The sequence below is a fragment of the Telmatherina bonti genome, assembly GCF_933228915.1.
Source record: "Telmatherina bonti genome assembly, chromosome: 24".
NCBI lineage: Eukaryota > Metazoa > Chordata > Actinopteri > Atheriniformes > Telmatherinidae > Telmatherina > Telmatherina bonti.
Window position 1 is genome coordinate 19,719,688 of NC_136633.1, and position 15,596 is coordinate 19,735,283.

The 15,596-nt window shown below is 43.1% G+C and overlaps 1 protein-coding gene across 2 annotated transcripts in view; it reads right to left on the bottom strand.

The window, feature by feature from the left end:
• The window catches only part of LOC306774200 (protein FAM184A-like), a gene marked incomplete at both ends in the record, with an annotated part of 73,374 nt that extends 59,119 nt beyond the window's left edge, over positions 1-14,255 (bottom strand). For both annotated transcript variants that reach the window (XM_079264184.1, XM_079264183.1), the window contains one exon: positions 14,091-14,255. In XM_079264184.1, the coding sequence (XP_079120310.1) occupies positions 14,091-14,255 (165 nt within the window). The remainder of the gene's footprint in view (positions 1-14,090) is intronic.
• Positions 14,256-15,596: the final 1,341 nt, after the last annotated feature.

Below are 15,596 nucleotides of genomic sequence, written 5' to 3' on the forward strand. Positions count from 1 at the left end.
TGTTATACTCAACCAATCATGTGGCCTAAATCAGTGTCTGCAATCTGGACCGAACTGTCAGTTCTTCACTTCATGTGGGGAATATCCAGTGGAGGATATGAACTTCTAGTAAGTGATCAATATGTAACAACAATGTTTCACAGATATGAGGCTTTAAAATGTGCACAAGACTCAGAAAAATATGATGGTCTTTGCAACGATCAGTCTAATTCCAGCAAGCGACATACCGTACCTCCAGACTATTTTGTCGAACAGTGACATTTTAGAAGACAGGCCTCTTTAGGCCTGTTAACACCCTTCTTATTGTTGTCTGGACAGCAGATGTCTTAAAGAGGGACCATCTTACAGGCTGTGAGGACACTGATTTAACAAAATGTTGTGTTGAAGTGTGCACCTATATAGACGAAGGATATCTTAAATTAATTTAAGAAATCAAATGTCAATAATAAGAGCGAACTGTATGCAACATGTAACTTATTGAATGTGTGCTGGTTAAAACTTCAAGTTTTGACACAGTAAAGACCATGAGACTTGCTGAAGTCGGCTACGTGAGTGAAAATAGGGCCCTGAAGGAATACTCAGAAAATGTGACAGACAATCGGAGACAGATAAATGTCAGCGAAGTAAATGACTAGAGTAAAGGTTGAGGTTTATGTATGATGTGTTGCCATGGAGTTGAAGGTAGAAGACTACAAATGTCTGTAACAGGTGATGTATCATGCATGACCAGTGTCCACTAATAATGTAGTGTCACTGAGTTTTATAAAACTTATTGCAACCTGTAGTTATACGTCGTTTCTACAGACTCCTGCAAGGAGAGAGGGCCTCTGTGGTCTCGCAGCCACAGAAAGGAATCGAACTTCTCAGAGGAACTAAGTCAGACCTGGAACCTTGTGAAATAAATGGTGGGTAAATGCAAGTTCTCGGGTGTCACTCTCTCCAAAAATGAAAGCTGACAGTCATGTACTAGTGACATTAGCTGCGTTTCCATTACATTTTTTCGCAAAACAAAAGCAATATTACTAAGTTTTGACAAACAACAATTGCAATTTGCAGGTGTTTCCGTTGAACAGTATGTAGCGCATTTTCCTCAGTTCTCGCAAAATCTTGTTTGGGTGAGAAGATTTTGCGAGAATTAAGTGTTATGCAAAGTAGGCACGTGGCGTTATTTTGGGGTTTTCAACTTGTAATTATTACGGCTTCTTGAAGCTTTTCTTCCTCATTTTCTTTTCTAGAACTCTAAAATTCGCTGTCGTTAGTTCCACATTTGCACCATTTTTTACCGGAAATGAACTGGTCACGACCCATCACGTCCCATCCAGGTACACGTAAATGCAAAGTGTTTCCATCAGACTTTTGTCATATATTTCTCTATCAAAATGTTTGAAAAACCACCTCAGGAGAAGCGTAAGAACTTTTTGGCGATATTTGAGACTTTTTTCGAGATGTAGGTTTTTCTATTATCGTTTTTTTTATTGTGATCTTTAGTTGTGCACAATTCCAGGTGTAATGGAAATGCACCTACTGCTAAAAAGGCTCGCCAGCATCTCCTCTTTTAACATAAATGAAGGGAATTTACTTAAAACAAAACCATTTTTTAAAACTTTTTTGGTTTGAAAGCCTTCTTACCAGCTCTATCACTGCTCTATGTGACTGTGAAAGAGAGTGATTCACTCTGCTCACAGGACGATGGGCTGCAACCTACCTGTCCTGGAGGACATTTACAAATCCAGACTTCTAACAAGAGCTTTACAGATCCTTAATGATGCCTTCGGCCACTCTGCTACAGAGATGTTTCATGTCCTCCCCTCAGGTAAACAATATTGTGTGATCAAATGTACAACATCTTGACAGACCAAAAGTTTCTTCCCACAGTTATGAGCAGCTATCACTTCTAAATCACTTTGAAAATCTTCTGACACGCACCTCATCGTTTTACTGTAGCTGCGTTTTAAAGCTGGGGTAGGTAATCTTGCTCAGAGACATTTCACTCTGGGTGAAGTGGTTCCTCGTCCTGATAGTAGTCTATACATTCTGTAATCATGAACAATAAGAAATAGAGTCAGACCTCTCTGTTTACTGTTAATCTGTAAAAACTGACCAATCCAAGCGTTTGGACCGAAATTGAGTTGTTAATTTCTTTTAAAAAATCCTTGGATCACGCAAGAAACAAAACCACAGGGGGAGGAGCCAAGACAGGGTACCACTTTCAAATCTTGCTAGTTCCCCAACATTACCTACCCCAGCTTTAAGTGCTGCTTTTTAGGATGTCTCTACGTGTGTTTTGTATGTTTTGTATGTTGTGCTCTTGCAACTGTTTTCCAATGTGGTTTTATATCCTGCAAATGACTGAACTGAACTGAACTAAACTAAACTAAACTAAACTGAGCAGAGCCATCTTAGGAATTACAACTTTCCAAACAGCTGACCTATACTCAGGACTTCTGAGTCTTCTGGCTTTCTCATGTCCAGGATCAGGACAAGAACTTGTGGATCCAGATGAAAGGACATGGACTCTAATTGAAACCGGTGTAAGTGAAGTTCGGACAGTTCTGACCAAGATCTGCCTCAAATCCTTTCCCCAAACAGGAGAAGAGGTTTTTTGTACTATTTTGGAAAGGTTTCTGTTTCTCAGCTCTGTGTTACGGGAGTTTGATACAACGACTGAAACAGAATGGCCTCTTCTTCGAGAGCAGCACATATCACAGGAGCAGGGCAAATTAATATGGGTGGGTTTCGTGATTACACATATGTTGAGGAGTTTACAATCATCAATAATTTCATGGATATAAATTCAGAGATGTAATTTCAGTGTAACACCTAAATGTTTGCATTAATGAGCGGTTATTTATTTTTTTTTCTTTCCCCTGCTAAATTGCTTCAATAAAAGAGAAATCCTGCATTTAAAGTTGTAATTTTTGCTTCATAGTCACATAGAGAAGTGACACTGAGATAATATTAAGGCATCTTACAAATGGGCGGTTATTACTGTCACACAACATGTTTAAGCTTCAGCACATCTGTTGCAGGCTTGATTTAATAGCTTGGTTCAGGAAAAAAGGGGAAATTATTACAGTATTTTCACGACCATAAGGCGCACATAAAAGTCTTAGATTTTCTTCAAAATGTGCGGCGCGCCCTATAGTGCAGTGCGCCCTTTGTGTGCGTGTTGTTGTTGTTGTAATCGGACGTAGTAAAGAACACCATGAGAACGTTAAAAGGTGAAGTGTGGGCGTTGATCGCGAACAGGTATGTGCGTTATGCAGAACACCTTTTTCTAACAACCCTGAAAATGGCAAAAAGACACACTTATGAAGCACAGTTTAAACTGAAGGCCATCAACTACGCCAAGCAACATGGAAATCGAGCAGCCGAGAGAGAATTTAATATTAATGAATCGATGGTTCGCAAGTGGAGGAAGATGGAAAACGTGCTCCGACAGGTAAAGAAGATGCAGCTGAGTTTCCGTGGACATAAGGCAAGGTGGCCCGAGTTGGAGGACAGACGCTTGGGCTAACGTGTCTGCTGGCACTGTTGTCCGCACTTTCGCAAAAGCCGGCATCATTTCAGAGGAGCCGCACGGCACGGAAAGTGACTCTGACAGTGAAGAAAGTGAACCTCCCATGTTTGCTGGAGATTTGGCGCAGCTGTTCAATTCAGAAACCGAGGATGAGGACTTTGATGGGTTTGACTGATGACGATTACCGGTAAAAAAAATGTGAGTACCAAACTCAGTTTTGGTCCCAGTCTATTTTTAAATATGCACACTTGTGTGCTTGTTTTATCCGTGTGTTTTACCATGCCCGCGCCTATTGATGATTGATTGATGATTAAAAAATGTTAGTACTTTGTAATCAATACTTAAATAAAGCACAACCAAACTCGGTTTTGTTCCCGCTCTATTTTTAAAAAGGCATACTTGTATACTTGTGTGCATTGAGAATGTTTTTTTTTTTTGTCTTTTCCAGCATTTAAGCAAGCAGACTGATGTTCTGGATGCTGTGTTCTGCTGAGCAAATTTATTTTGCCAAGGGGAACTTTTATAGATGTAATGATCCCCTTGTATTTCTTGATTCTTATTTTATTTTTCTATTTGCTTTGGATAATAGTTAACTATTAATAACTATTATTATTAACTAACTATTAAATAGTTAATAGTTAGTTACAGAGTTTATGCTGCTGGACCTGACCGGAAAGGACAGGAAAGGGGCAGAAAGAGAACAGAAAAGAGAACATAAAAAACAAAGAGAGATCAACGCATACACGTATATGCACATACATACCCACCTACATATATATGTATATACACTCGCACATACAGTATATACATATACATATATACATACATACATACATACAGATAGATATACATACATATATATATATACACACAAACATACATATATATACATACATATGTACACACACATACCCACCCACACACATAAATATATACACCCACACAAGCCAACTCTAGATTCATGGTCCCTGTGGGGAACAAAACCATTGACAATCAGGAGGATCAGAAACTAGCAAGTTAAATCAAAAAGACAGAAAGAGAGCTACCTGCTGTTAATGAATAAACTTGCTGGATGACTCAGTGACTGTGACACATGCAGAACATTCATGCAGAACATTTAGAGTGGAACGTGTTCAGAGAAGAGTGATCATGCCAATGTGACCCCGCCTGCCTACAGCTAGAGGAAGGCCAGGAGAACCCAGAGACCCGGGTAACCGACAGTCACCCCCAGGTACAGATCCCAACCCCCCCACTCCAGAGCCAGCCATGCATCTGCCCAGGAGGTGGCGAAGGAGGTGCCCAACCAGAGTCCCCCGCAGTCAGGGGGAACAGGCCCCAGCAGGCCCAGGCCGGCAAGGGCCGATCCCGCCGGGCACCAGCCACCTAGGGCAGACAGAGCGCAGGCCCCAGGGCCCCAAGAGCCCGTGAGCAGCCCCCCGCCCCCGCAGGCAGAGGGTACAGCCCACACCGACGGAGGACCAGGATCCCCAGACCGCCACCTAGCGGCAGCCAGGTCGCACCCCAGTGCACCAGCTGCGCCCCCGGGTACAGGACACCACCCCCCCACCACCAAACCACACACACATATACATGCATACCCCCCCCCCCCCAACACGCACTCCCCTCACACATATACATGCATACCCCCCCCCCCCCCCCCCAAACACGCACTCCCCTCTCAACCCCCATCCACACAACCCTCTGCAATCCATGCACATCATCCATCACATACACAACCCCACCCCACCTCTACTCACTCACCCATACCAAGTCACACGAACCCCAATCGCCCCCACCCCCACACACGCTCACCCCCCCCACACACACGCTCACACCCCGCCACCCCATCCCTCTACTTCTACCCAACCACACATGCCCCACCAAACACCCCTCCACCACCCATAGCCCCCCTCCAAACTTCACCCTCACTCACACATCCCATTCCGCATATACACCCCCCCCTACACACACACACACACACACACACACACACACACACACACACACACACACACACACACATACCCTCACTCCTCCAGGGCCGGCGACAACCCTCCTACAGCCAGGCCAGCCCAGACTTAGGCCTAATGGACGGCACTCTTCCCCCACCCGTACCCCCCCCCCCCAGTAAAGCCCCGAGAGCAGGGGCATGAGAAGACCCTATCGTCCCTGCCTCCCCCCCGCTTATGACTGATTGTGAAGTATGTATTAGTTGCAATTAAAATTGAGGGAAGTGCCACGCGGTGTTGGGAGAGGGACCACCTAAGCAGCCCCGCCCACCATACACCGCATGCCCTTCCCCCTAATCATGTGAGTTGTCAGTGTTTTGGTGTTTTGATGTCTAAGTGTAATTAAAACTGGGAGGTGAGCCGAGGCTGGGTGCAGCGATCAAGACCACCTTGATGGCCTTTCTCACCACCCAGCGCCACATGCACACCTCCCAATACCCTGCCTGTGTGTGATGGGGAGCGGGGAGGAAGAGGGGTCGAGGGATTTAAGTCTGGAGGAAAGCTCACCCTCCTCCAGAAGGCGAGCTGCCAGCAGCACTAGGCATGCCCCCCCCTCCCAGGGCCTCCCAAGGACCAGGACAAGCCAGGGACAGCCATCCCCGTAACCAGAGCCTTCGGCGAATCTAACCAGAGAGTCATCACCGACCCAAGAGGGGACCAACTCACCACACGCAGAAGGGGGGCATGAAGACAAAGAAGAGGAGGGGCGGCAGAAGGGGAATCCCAGACCGATTGTCCACCGCCCCCTCACTCACAGAGAACACCCCCACCTGGGGACATGAAGTCCCCCCTTGTCCATACATCGGCACTTTCACACACATCCGCCACTCTCTCAGCACACACACCTACACCCACACACACTTCCCGACACATACAGGTCCACCCAGCCACACATTCAGCCCACCCTCAAAACCATCCTCCTGACCCCCACGTCACATCCAAATCTCCCCCACCCCCATCCATCACATCTACCCTTATCCACCAACCCACCACACACATGCACCACCCACTCCCCCATACATACACCCCTGCCCATCGCCCCCCCCCCCCCACACACACACATTCATGCTTCGCCACGGCACTACCCCCCCCCCCCACACACACACATTCATGCTTCGCCACGGCACTACCCCCCCCCCCTCCCCACACACACACACACAGACCCCCCCACACACACACACACACCCGTATACATGCACTACCGCCACTCCCCACATACACGCATCACCCCACTCCCCCACACACACGGCACTACCCCCCCCCCCCCCCCCCCCCCACAGATACCACAACACCCCCCCACAAACACACACTCACCCATATACATGCACCACCGCCACTCCCCCCCCACACACGCATCATCACACTTCCCTACTCACACACATCCACACACACCTATGTACCGCCACCAGTCCTCAACACACACCCCTACACACACACACATCCCATCCACACTATCAAACACCCCCCACTCCCCAAGTCCCAGGGTCGCAACCAGGCACCAGAGCATGTACCTGCCCGCCGCCGCAGCGGCAGGTCCAGGTCAGCCCAGCCCCCCCCGGCACAAGCCGACCCCTCACCCCCAAGAGACAAGGGACAACCCCGGGCACCGGAGCCCGGGACCCCGCCCAGCCCACCCCACGGCGGCACAGCGCCCGTTATGGAGTCAAGCCCGCCAACCCATCACCCGCCAGTGACCTCGCCCCGCCGCCGCGTGGCAACTCCAGCCGCCGGCCCATCCAGGTCCACCGTAGGGCTAGAAACCTAGCAACCCCAGCAGTGGAGCAGTCAAATTCCCCCCCCAGGAGCCCACCACAGACCCACAGCCTCCAGAGACCCCCAACCGGCCACCAACCCCGAGCGCAATAAGGTCACATTCTCCCCCCATACTAAGTGATGGAGCTGATCACAGGGAACCAGAGGGAATGAAGTTCAGCCGACTGATCCCTTGAGGAGGCAGACATCATCTCGATACTGATGTGATCTAATAAGAGATTTCTGAACTGCTGGATACACAGACTTTGTTTGCTTTTCCAGTTTAGAAGGATAGTTTGCTTTGCAATACATAAACTGGTGAGGATTAAGTTTGCAGAATTAAACTGAGAATGTTAAAGGGGGAAGTGTGGGCGTGGATTGTACCGGTATATAAAACCTGCGCCCTATGGTCAGGTGCGCCTTATGTATGTGTTAAATACAGAAAGGGCGTACATAACTGATACTACGCCTTTTAGTACGGTGCGCCTTATGGTTGTGAAAATACGGTACCTTCTTTTTTATTTCTTTCTTTAAATAAAATAACTAGTTTTTATGGATTGGACAGATTTCAGCTGAATGCTAAAGACATGTTATCAGAGAAGAAAGGAATATTCTCACTGAAGTATGACTGAACTCAAAACAAATTTAGTCAAGGATTATTTATTTTTTTAGACAGCATTATTTGCAAAATAATTCTGATGATTTACATGTTGCTTCTTGACTCATGATGCAGTCTGATTAGAAAAATGGAAAAATGTTCGAGAACATACAGAGCTGAAAATACTGAAGATTTAGGCTTGTTACATCCTCCACGAGAAGCAAGAACTGAGTTCTTTTTCTCGGGGCTGCAAGAACAAGAAAAAACGCCTTGTTCGTCAGGTCCATACATACTCCACGAGAAACACGTCTACAGCGGGGAGGAGTCACTGCGGGGGGCGATGTCTGCTTTATGTGCAATGAACCTGGTTGTTACCTCCGCCAAGGAGGTGATGTTTTTCCCGGCGTCTTTATGCTCAAGATAACTCAAAAGCTTACTGACGGATTTTTATAAAAATGTAAAGAGTTGTTGGAAATGTGAAAATGAAGAACTGATTAAATTTTGGTGGTGATCCGGATCACCGTTTGGATCTAGGAGTTTTTTAAAAGGATTCTTTAACATTGTGCATGGCGGATGTTTCCGCTCTCCGATTGCTTTTTTAGTTTCATATTTAACAAGCAACTTCGTCCGCGGCAGGGTGGGTCATGCACGCAGCTGGGTCCGAGTATTTTAAAGCCACATGTAAAAATGTTTGTACTTTCTCACCACCTCGATCAGCTGTTTTATCAAAACGTTCCGTTTTACCTGCAACAGCAAAAACGCAGAAGCAGCAACTCCGCTTCATGCTTTTTCCGTGTTAAAATATCCAACCTCAAATATCCAACCAATCACACGATACTTCTCAGAGCCCCACAAGGAAAAAAGTTCTGCCAGCCCGATGTGTCAAGAAGTGTCTTCAAACGCCTCCGCAAGAACAAAATGACATCATTTTCTTCTCGGAGCCTCGAGAACAAGACAAAAGTTCTTGCTTCTTGTGGAGTATGTAACAAGTTTTAGGCTTAAGCCATATGGAGGTGGAATCAAACGTGTGTTCCTACTTACTGAAAACACCGTTGTCTACACACCAGGCCTGTAGGTGGCACCATAACGCTGCCACGAAAAAACAGCAAATATAGAGAATGAGAAATGGAACGTCGCCATAAACTTGCATGATGTAAACAAACATGAAGAACAACATGATAGAGAACTAGCTATAAAGGACACATTTGTAGGGCTGTAAGGATATGCTTTTGTCCCAATTTTTTTCAATTTCGATTTTTTTGGGTGCCGATACAATTTAAATTGCGGTTCTCACAGTTATTTGATATTGCTGATTTTTGTAGACTAAAAACAAAACAAAAAAAAAACACACAAAACTTATTTTGCTTGCCATTTTCCTTGATTTCAATTAAGAAAAAACAACACAATATGCCAGACCATCATTCTGCTGCTATAATGTCCAAAAAGACAAGTATAAAGATCAATAAAAACAATAAACATGACAAAAACAGTGGAATATATAAAAAAAATAGTGGAATATATATATATATATATATATATATATATATATATATATATATATATATATATATATATTTTTTTTTTTTTTTTTTTTTTTTTAAATATATAAATTATTTTAAAATTGTGAAGCAAAAAATCCCAATATTAATTTGTTTTTGTTTGATTTTCCCACCCCTACACATTTGTGAGGATTTTGTTGTTATTGTTGTTTTTACTGACTAAGCTGTAAAAGCCTCATCATGCTCAAAAAGGCAACATTGAAACCTGCCATTTTTGTTAGTATTAGTGAGGTTTGCGCAGGTGCAGGTTCAAGCTGCATAATGTGACTAAATCAGTCCAATGGAAAAAAAAAAAGTGATATCATCAACAAATTGTGTTTCTGTTGTTATCTAATCATTTTACCAAAATAACTTTTTATTTCATTCTTTAAGAATGAGCCATAAATCTACCATACATGGCAGACACCATATTTGAGCCACCATTTTTTTCACTACAGCGTATTTGAATGTACAAAAAACTAATTTGATACAAGCAACAACTTACAAGGCAAGATTTTAAAGAAGTTACTTGTGCAGTCATCGCTGCACGAGGCCACAGGATTCACACACGGATGAAGACATCTGGAAGAATTTTACTTAACAGCCACCATCCATTCATAATTCCTATGGCCAACTTTGCTAGTAGATGTCAGTAATTCTTCTATACTGTACCTTTAAAGACACATTACATAACTTTTACCATTTTCCCCATCATGCACCCCATATTGACGGCTAATTGGCAATCAATCCCGCTATCAAATCTGTCTATCTATCTATCTATCAATTCTATCTATCTATTTAGCTCTCTCCAGCCACATGGCTTTAAAAAAATTGGTTTTCTAGCTTCCAAATTACTGATTCAATATGGACAAAATGTCCAAATGATAAAGAAAAAACAAATGCGTATACACCTAAGCTTGTCCCGACATGGACATGACTTTAAATCTGGCATTTAAATGCACACATGGGTTTAGGTTTATTGAACAATGTATACAATGCAGGGATGTAAAACATTGTATGTATAATTTGCTGCATTGTCTGAAAGAAAACCAGTGAGTGCTTTGTTTAAAATAACCTAATTTTTTCCCTTCTGTCTCTTAGTCTCTTATGTATAAAAACCATTTCAAATTAAATGCACTAATGGGAGAATCAACAGAATTAAATGACCAAAATGACCAAAAAAATAAATCTTTAGTAAATATCCAAAGCATGCGAAGGCTCCTACAGATGTTGCAGCCAGAGACATGCAACATCCTGATTTTCTGCCCTAACTAAACTATGTGCTATTTAAAAATCTCTGAAAAGAGTAATGCGTAAATGTAATATGGGATCACAAGGTAGGAAACTGACAGAAGTGGAAATATTTCTGGAAATGAAAGCAGAAAACTGAAAGCCTCCGTGAGCACGTGTGTTGTGTTTATGCCAAAATTAAAACCTCAGAGATGAAGCAATATCTGACTCACTTGATTGAAAAAAAGAGAAAGCAAAAGCCTTCTGCAAATGTTTCTGCGGAAAAGCAACATATGCACAACATCAAGCAGGGCTAGTAAACAGATCGTTGTAGCTTGAAGATACACACACACACAAGCAAAACAGACATGACTCTGCTGTTGCATTTTCAATTTTTAAAAAGCGAAGACATCTGGATGCGCAGCGCTAAGAGGTGCTCTTTGCTCTTGAGAACATAAAAGTTGAAATGCGGTCAAGTACAAGCGAGTTCCTGAAATAACCTGCAAAGTCCATCTTTAGATTTAACTTATGACCAAGGACTTTTTTAAACTCACTCAGACAAGAGTAGACCCCAAATAGCAGACATGTTGAGCCAATTCTGGGCTAAATTTGGCATTTATGGCTCAGTTACGGTACTAGCAGGAGCCAGAAGTGGACCAGATGACACTTGCCAGCCTGGCTTGGATTATGGCAAGTTTCTTACAGGCCACATGAGCTGCTCATGCAGACACACTGACAATTAGTCAACTCCATGTGTCGAAGCCTGAGGTGGGCCAAAGAAAAATGCACATTTGGGCCAAATATTTTAGGCTATCTAGGAACTGACTCAAGAGCTACAAACAATTATCCCTTTTCTTTTAAACGAAAGGGTCAACAATGTAAGGAGACCCAGGATGAACAAGTGGGTCTTTGCTGCAGCCTGGAGAATAAGGCGGGGCTGGATATTGGGCGGGGTTGGACGTCCAACCCCTCCCCCTCAACATTTTGATTGGATTAATCCTAACCCTAATTCTAACCCTAACCACACCCATTTGACATCCAACCACCCCACTGGACGTCCAACCCCACCCAATATCCAGGCCCGCCCCATTCTCCAGGCTGCAGCCAGGGTTTTACTGGGATGAAGTGATGAACTGATCAAAAAACTGTCCCAGCTTCAAATCTTACAAACAGGTTTAGTATAAACTCACAAACAAGATGATTTAAAGACAGAATCAGAAAGTGTGCGATGTAAAAAATCTGTGTCAGTTTGTGATGGATTGTAAAGTCCAAGTATGCTTGTAATTTGGTGGTGAAGCAGATTGTTTCCATTTCAAGTCAATGATTTTGGGATCCAGTCATAGTCAGGTGCCCAAAATGGTTTGTTCCCATAACAACCAGGAGAAATGTCTAGATAAGGAAATTATGAATATGAATGATGATAACTTCTGAACTTCTTTCCCTCATTTAATTCAAGGATTGTAATCTAAAGTCGCCAATTCTCAGCAAAAATGGGCAAAACTCCAAAAAGCCAAAGCTAAGCCAAACCTTAGGATCCAGAACCAACGCAACGCAAGAACACATTCACACCAATTCAGTTTAATCTGTTTTAAATGATCCCTGGTCTGCTTCCACAGATAACATGGCCCGTTTGTGGGGTAACATGTGATAACATGGCAGCTTTTCAGACTCTGGTGCGCATCGAAAGAAATGTGGTCGGCTTGGAAAAACATGGATCTCAGCTTACTTGTAAGATAACTAGACCTGCACAATATATCATTCAAGCATAGTCATGGCAATGGACATATGTGCAACTGTCACATCGTAGGTGTGCAATGCAGAAGCAAATAAACTCATCATGCTCATCTGTCCATCTAAGACCTGCATGCAGCCCGTCCATTTTCCTTTACAACTACTGAAATGCAGGCAGTCGTGAACCAAACATGATGTAATGAAACATTTCCTGGGGTTTTGGCACAATAAATGCAAGCAAACAACTGTCAGATAGAAACAAACCATATTTGCAACATTCACAAAAAGAGGGAAGATCAGTGCAAGTTCGCTGTCAACAGGATGGCGGGCGGGCAGCACAACTTAAAGCGCTATTCAAGTCAAAGTGCTATATCGCAGGGTTAAAAAAAAAAAAAAAAAAATCGCAATGTCAGTTTTTCCCAATAACCTGCAGCCCCGTGGTGGTTCGCTTACAGTGTGAAAGAAAACAGATCATCCAGTGAAGTTCAGAGAGGAAGTGACGTAAGGCTTTCGTAGTGCAACATATCGGAGAGCTCGATCGCTCCCTCCTCTGTTGCTCATTCTGGACAGATTCTTGTGGAAAGTTGTGTTGTGTACTAAAGTGTACAACGACAAGATAGTAGGTGAGGTGACCAACCTATCTGTGTACAATCTCTTTATTCTAGTATTATTTTATTCTGTTTGAAGTTCTTTCAGTCTGCCTTAAAACACATCAAACATAAGCAAAATAGAAAAAGCTTTTAAAAAGGTTCAAATTAACTTAATCCATAAAAAAACATATGCTTGAATAATTACACGCTGTGTTTCTTCTTTTTCTAACCTTTATTCTATCACCCACACTGTACAGTGCAAATATTTAATCAGTTAAATACTTACAGCCCACTAATCCAAATTATCAATCTATTTTTCATTCAGTCCACATAAATATAGCGGATATTAACTTTGCATTGGGATAATATCACAAGTGTTATGTAAAACCTTGTTTTCCACTCCTGCTTTTCTCTCTCCTGGCGCAGCATGCCTTATTTTCATCAGATCCACAACAGAACAAAGGCGAAACGCTTTAAATGGAGCTGCCACCTTAAATCGTTTACTACTCCACAACACACTGTAGTATGGACACATCCTACCCTGGTGTCAGGTAGACTGCAAAGAGAAGCAGCTCAGCCAAACCCAGTGCATCCCTCTAAGATTACATAATTCCTCTTGGTCCTTGTGGCTGATGTGGCTGCAAAGTGATGGCAGAGAACCATGGGCAGGTTAAACAGCAGCGTGGCATTAAAAACAAATGAAAAGCCCTTGGCGTTGGTGACATCACTGATGAAAGGCAATTTTTGTAAAGCATGAGTAAGGTACTACCAGCAAGCAGGACGGGACAACTCTTTCTCTGCAAGTATTCCACATTGAATAGATTCATCTGCACATGTCTGAAACAAATCTTGCGTGGTTTAATTTAACAATGGCTTGAACCTTGCAATGATGCAGTGAATGAAATGGTCTAGTATTAAATCATCTTTAAAAAATAAAAAATACAAGCCAATACACATGACGGTACTATCAGATTTTCTGAATACAATTAAATGCTTATAAATGGTATTCTCTCCTGCATTATTGCACGAGCGTATTCCTTCATATTGTCAAATATCTGCATCCCAACCTGCACTTAATGACTTAACCACAACAGAATACGTCATTCATTCACGTCCACGGACCTTGGTGAGCTGAGCTATCTTCTTGCTCATCTTCAAATGCAGGTCCTGCGTGTATTCCAGCGTCAAACTCCCGTCGTAAAACATGCTGGACGTTGGAGAGGTGCTGTATTTGGTGCTGCTCGACGAGGTGTTGTACGGAGGCTGCCAGCCTGCCCCCGTCGCCATTTTTACCGGGAATGAGCCCAAACGCGGCGCTACAAATTTAGATAAAATGGAGCGGCGGCAGCGAGGCGTTAATTCTCCCCCATGGTTGTGTCTGTGCTTAATCTTCGGCTTCGGTGAGGGAGAAATACTGAGAGGAGGGAGATGGGACAGACCAGCCGAGGCGCGCGAGACCGCTGCGTCGCACGCAGCCACAACGGACGGGCGCGAGCCGCGACTGGACTGGAGATGAGAGAAGCGGAGACGCGCGCCAGATGCTCATCCAGCAGCGCGCGCTCGTGTCCAGTTGGTTCACGTTTTGATGCAACGTTCAGTGGCTGCGCTATCTATCTATCTATCTATCTATCTATCTATCTATCTATCTATCTATCTATCTATCATTGTGAGCCACCAAACAATAACAAATACTTACTATGTAAAGCTACTGTAAGATTAATATTATTATTATTATTTAAATTTCATATTAGAGTCCTTGTGCCGCACAAACATGCTGTTTAAAATGATGAATCAATTCAACTTTATTGACCAAAAAGGGGGAACTTGCCATGGTTATATAGTGCGTGTTCAGCTGCAGACAAACATACAGTAGCACAATAGTGCAAAAAGAGCCATAACAATGATACAGTAAAATCAATAAAAAGTGCAGACTTGTACATAAAAAAAAAAGCTAAATGTATGTATGTTCAAATAATTATGGAAGGGGAGAGTGGAGGGGGCCAAAATAAGAAATGTCGCAAAACATTACAAGTTTTACTTTTACTTCTTCTAAATTTCTTATTGTTGCCTTAATCCAGTCATTTGTTAGTTGTGCAGAAATAAACGCAGTGCTGGAAGATGTGACTAATCCTGCACTGCCATCCGGTGGCGATGTACTGGAAGTGCAACAGTTTGTTACTGGAAAGGGTTAAAAAGAAAGCTAAAAATCTGCTGCGGCGGAAGTGTTCCCCGCTATTACTAACATACCACTTTATTGTCCTAAAGACCTGCTATGGTTAATAAAAAAAAATAAAAATAAAAAAAAACAACGTTATGTTTTATTTGCTTCCACTGTGACTGTGACATCTACTGATAAAGGTTAAAGAAATAGGATGGAAAACATGTAGTTCCACAAACTATTTTAATATGAACATTTTTAGGCATAAGACAAAAAAATCTGCAGGTTCAAATACAGGCAAAAGTCCATGCTTAAATCACTGCACATTTAATATTTTCTTTTATTATAAAGCTAATTTCTGGACAAATTCTCACATCTCTTCATTGCTGCCTTTTGTGTGCTGTCACCCAAAACAGAATTTAAAATATAGTACACCAGGATACAGACATGCACTGATCTTTTACCTGGAC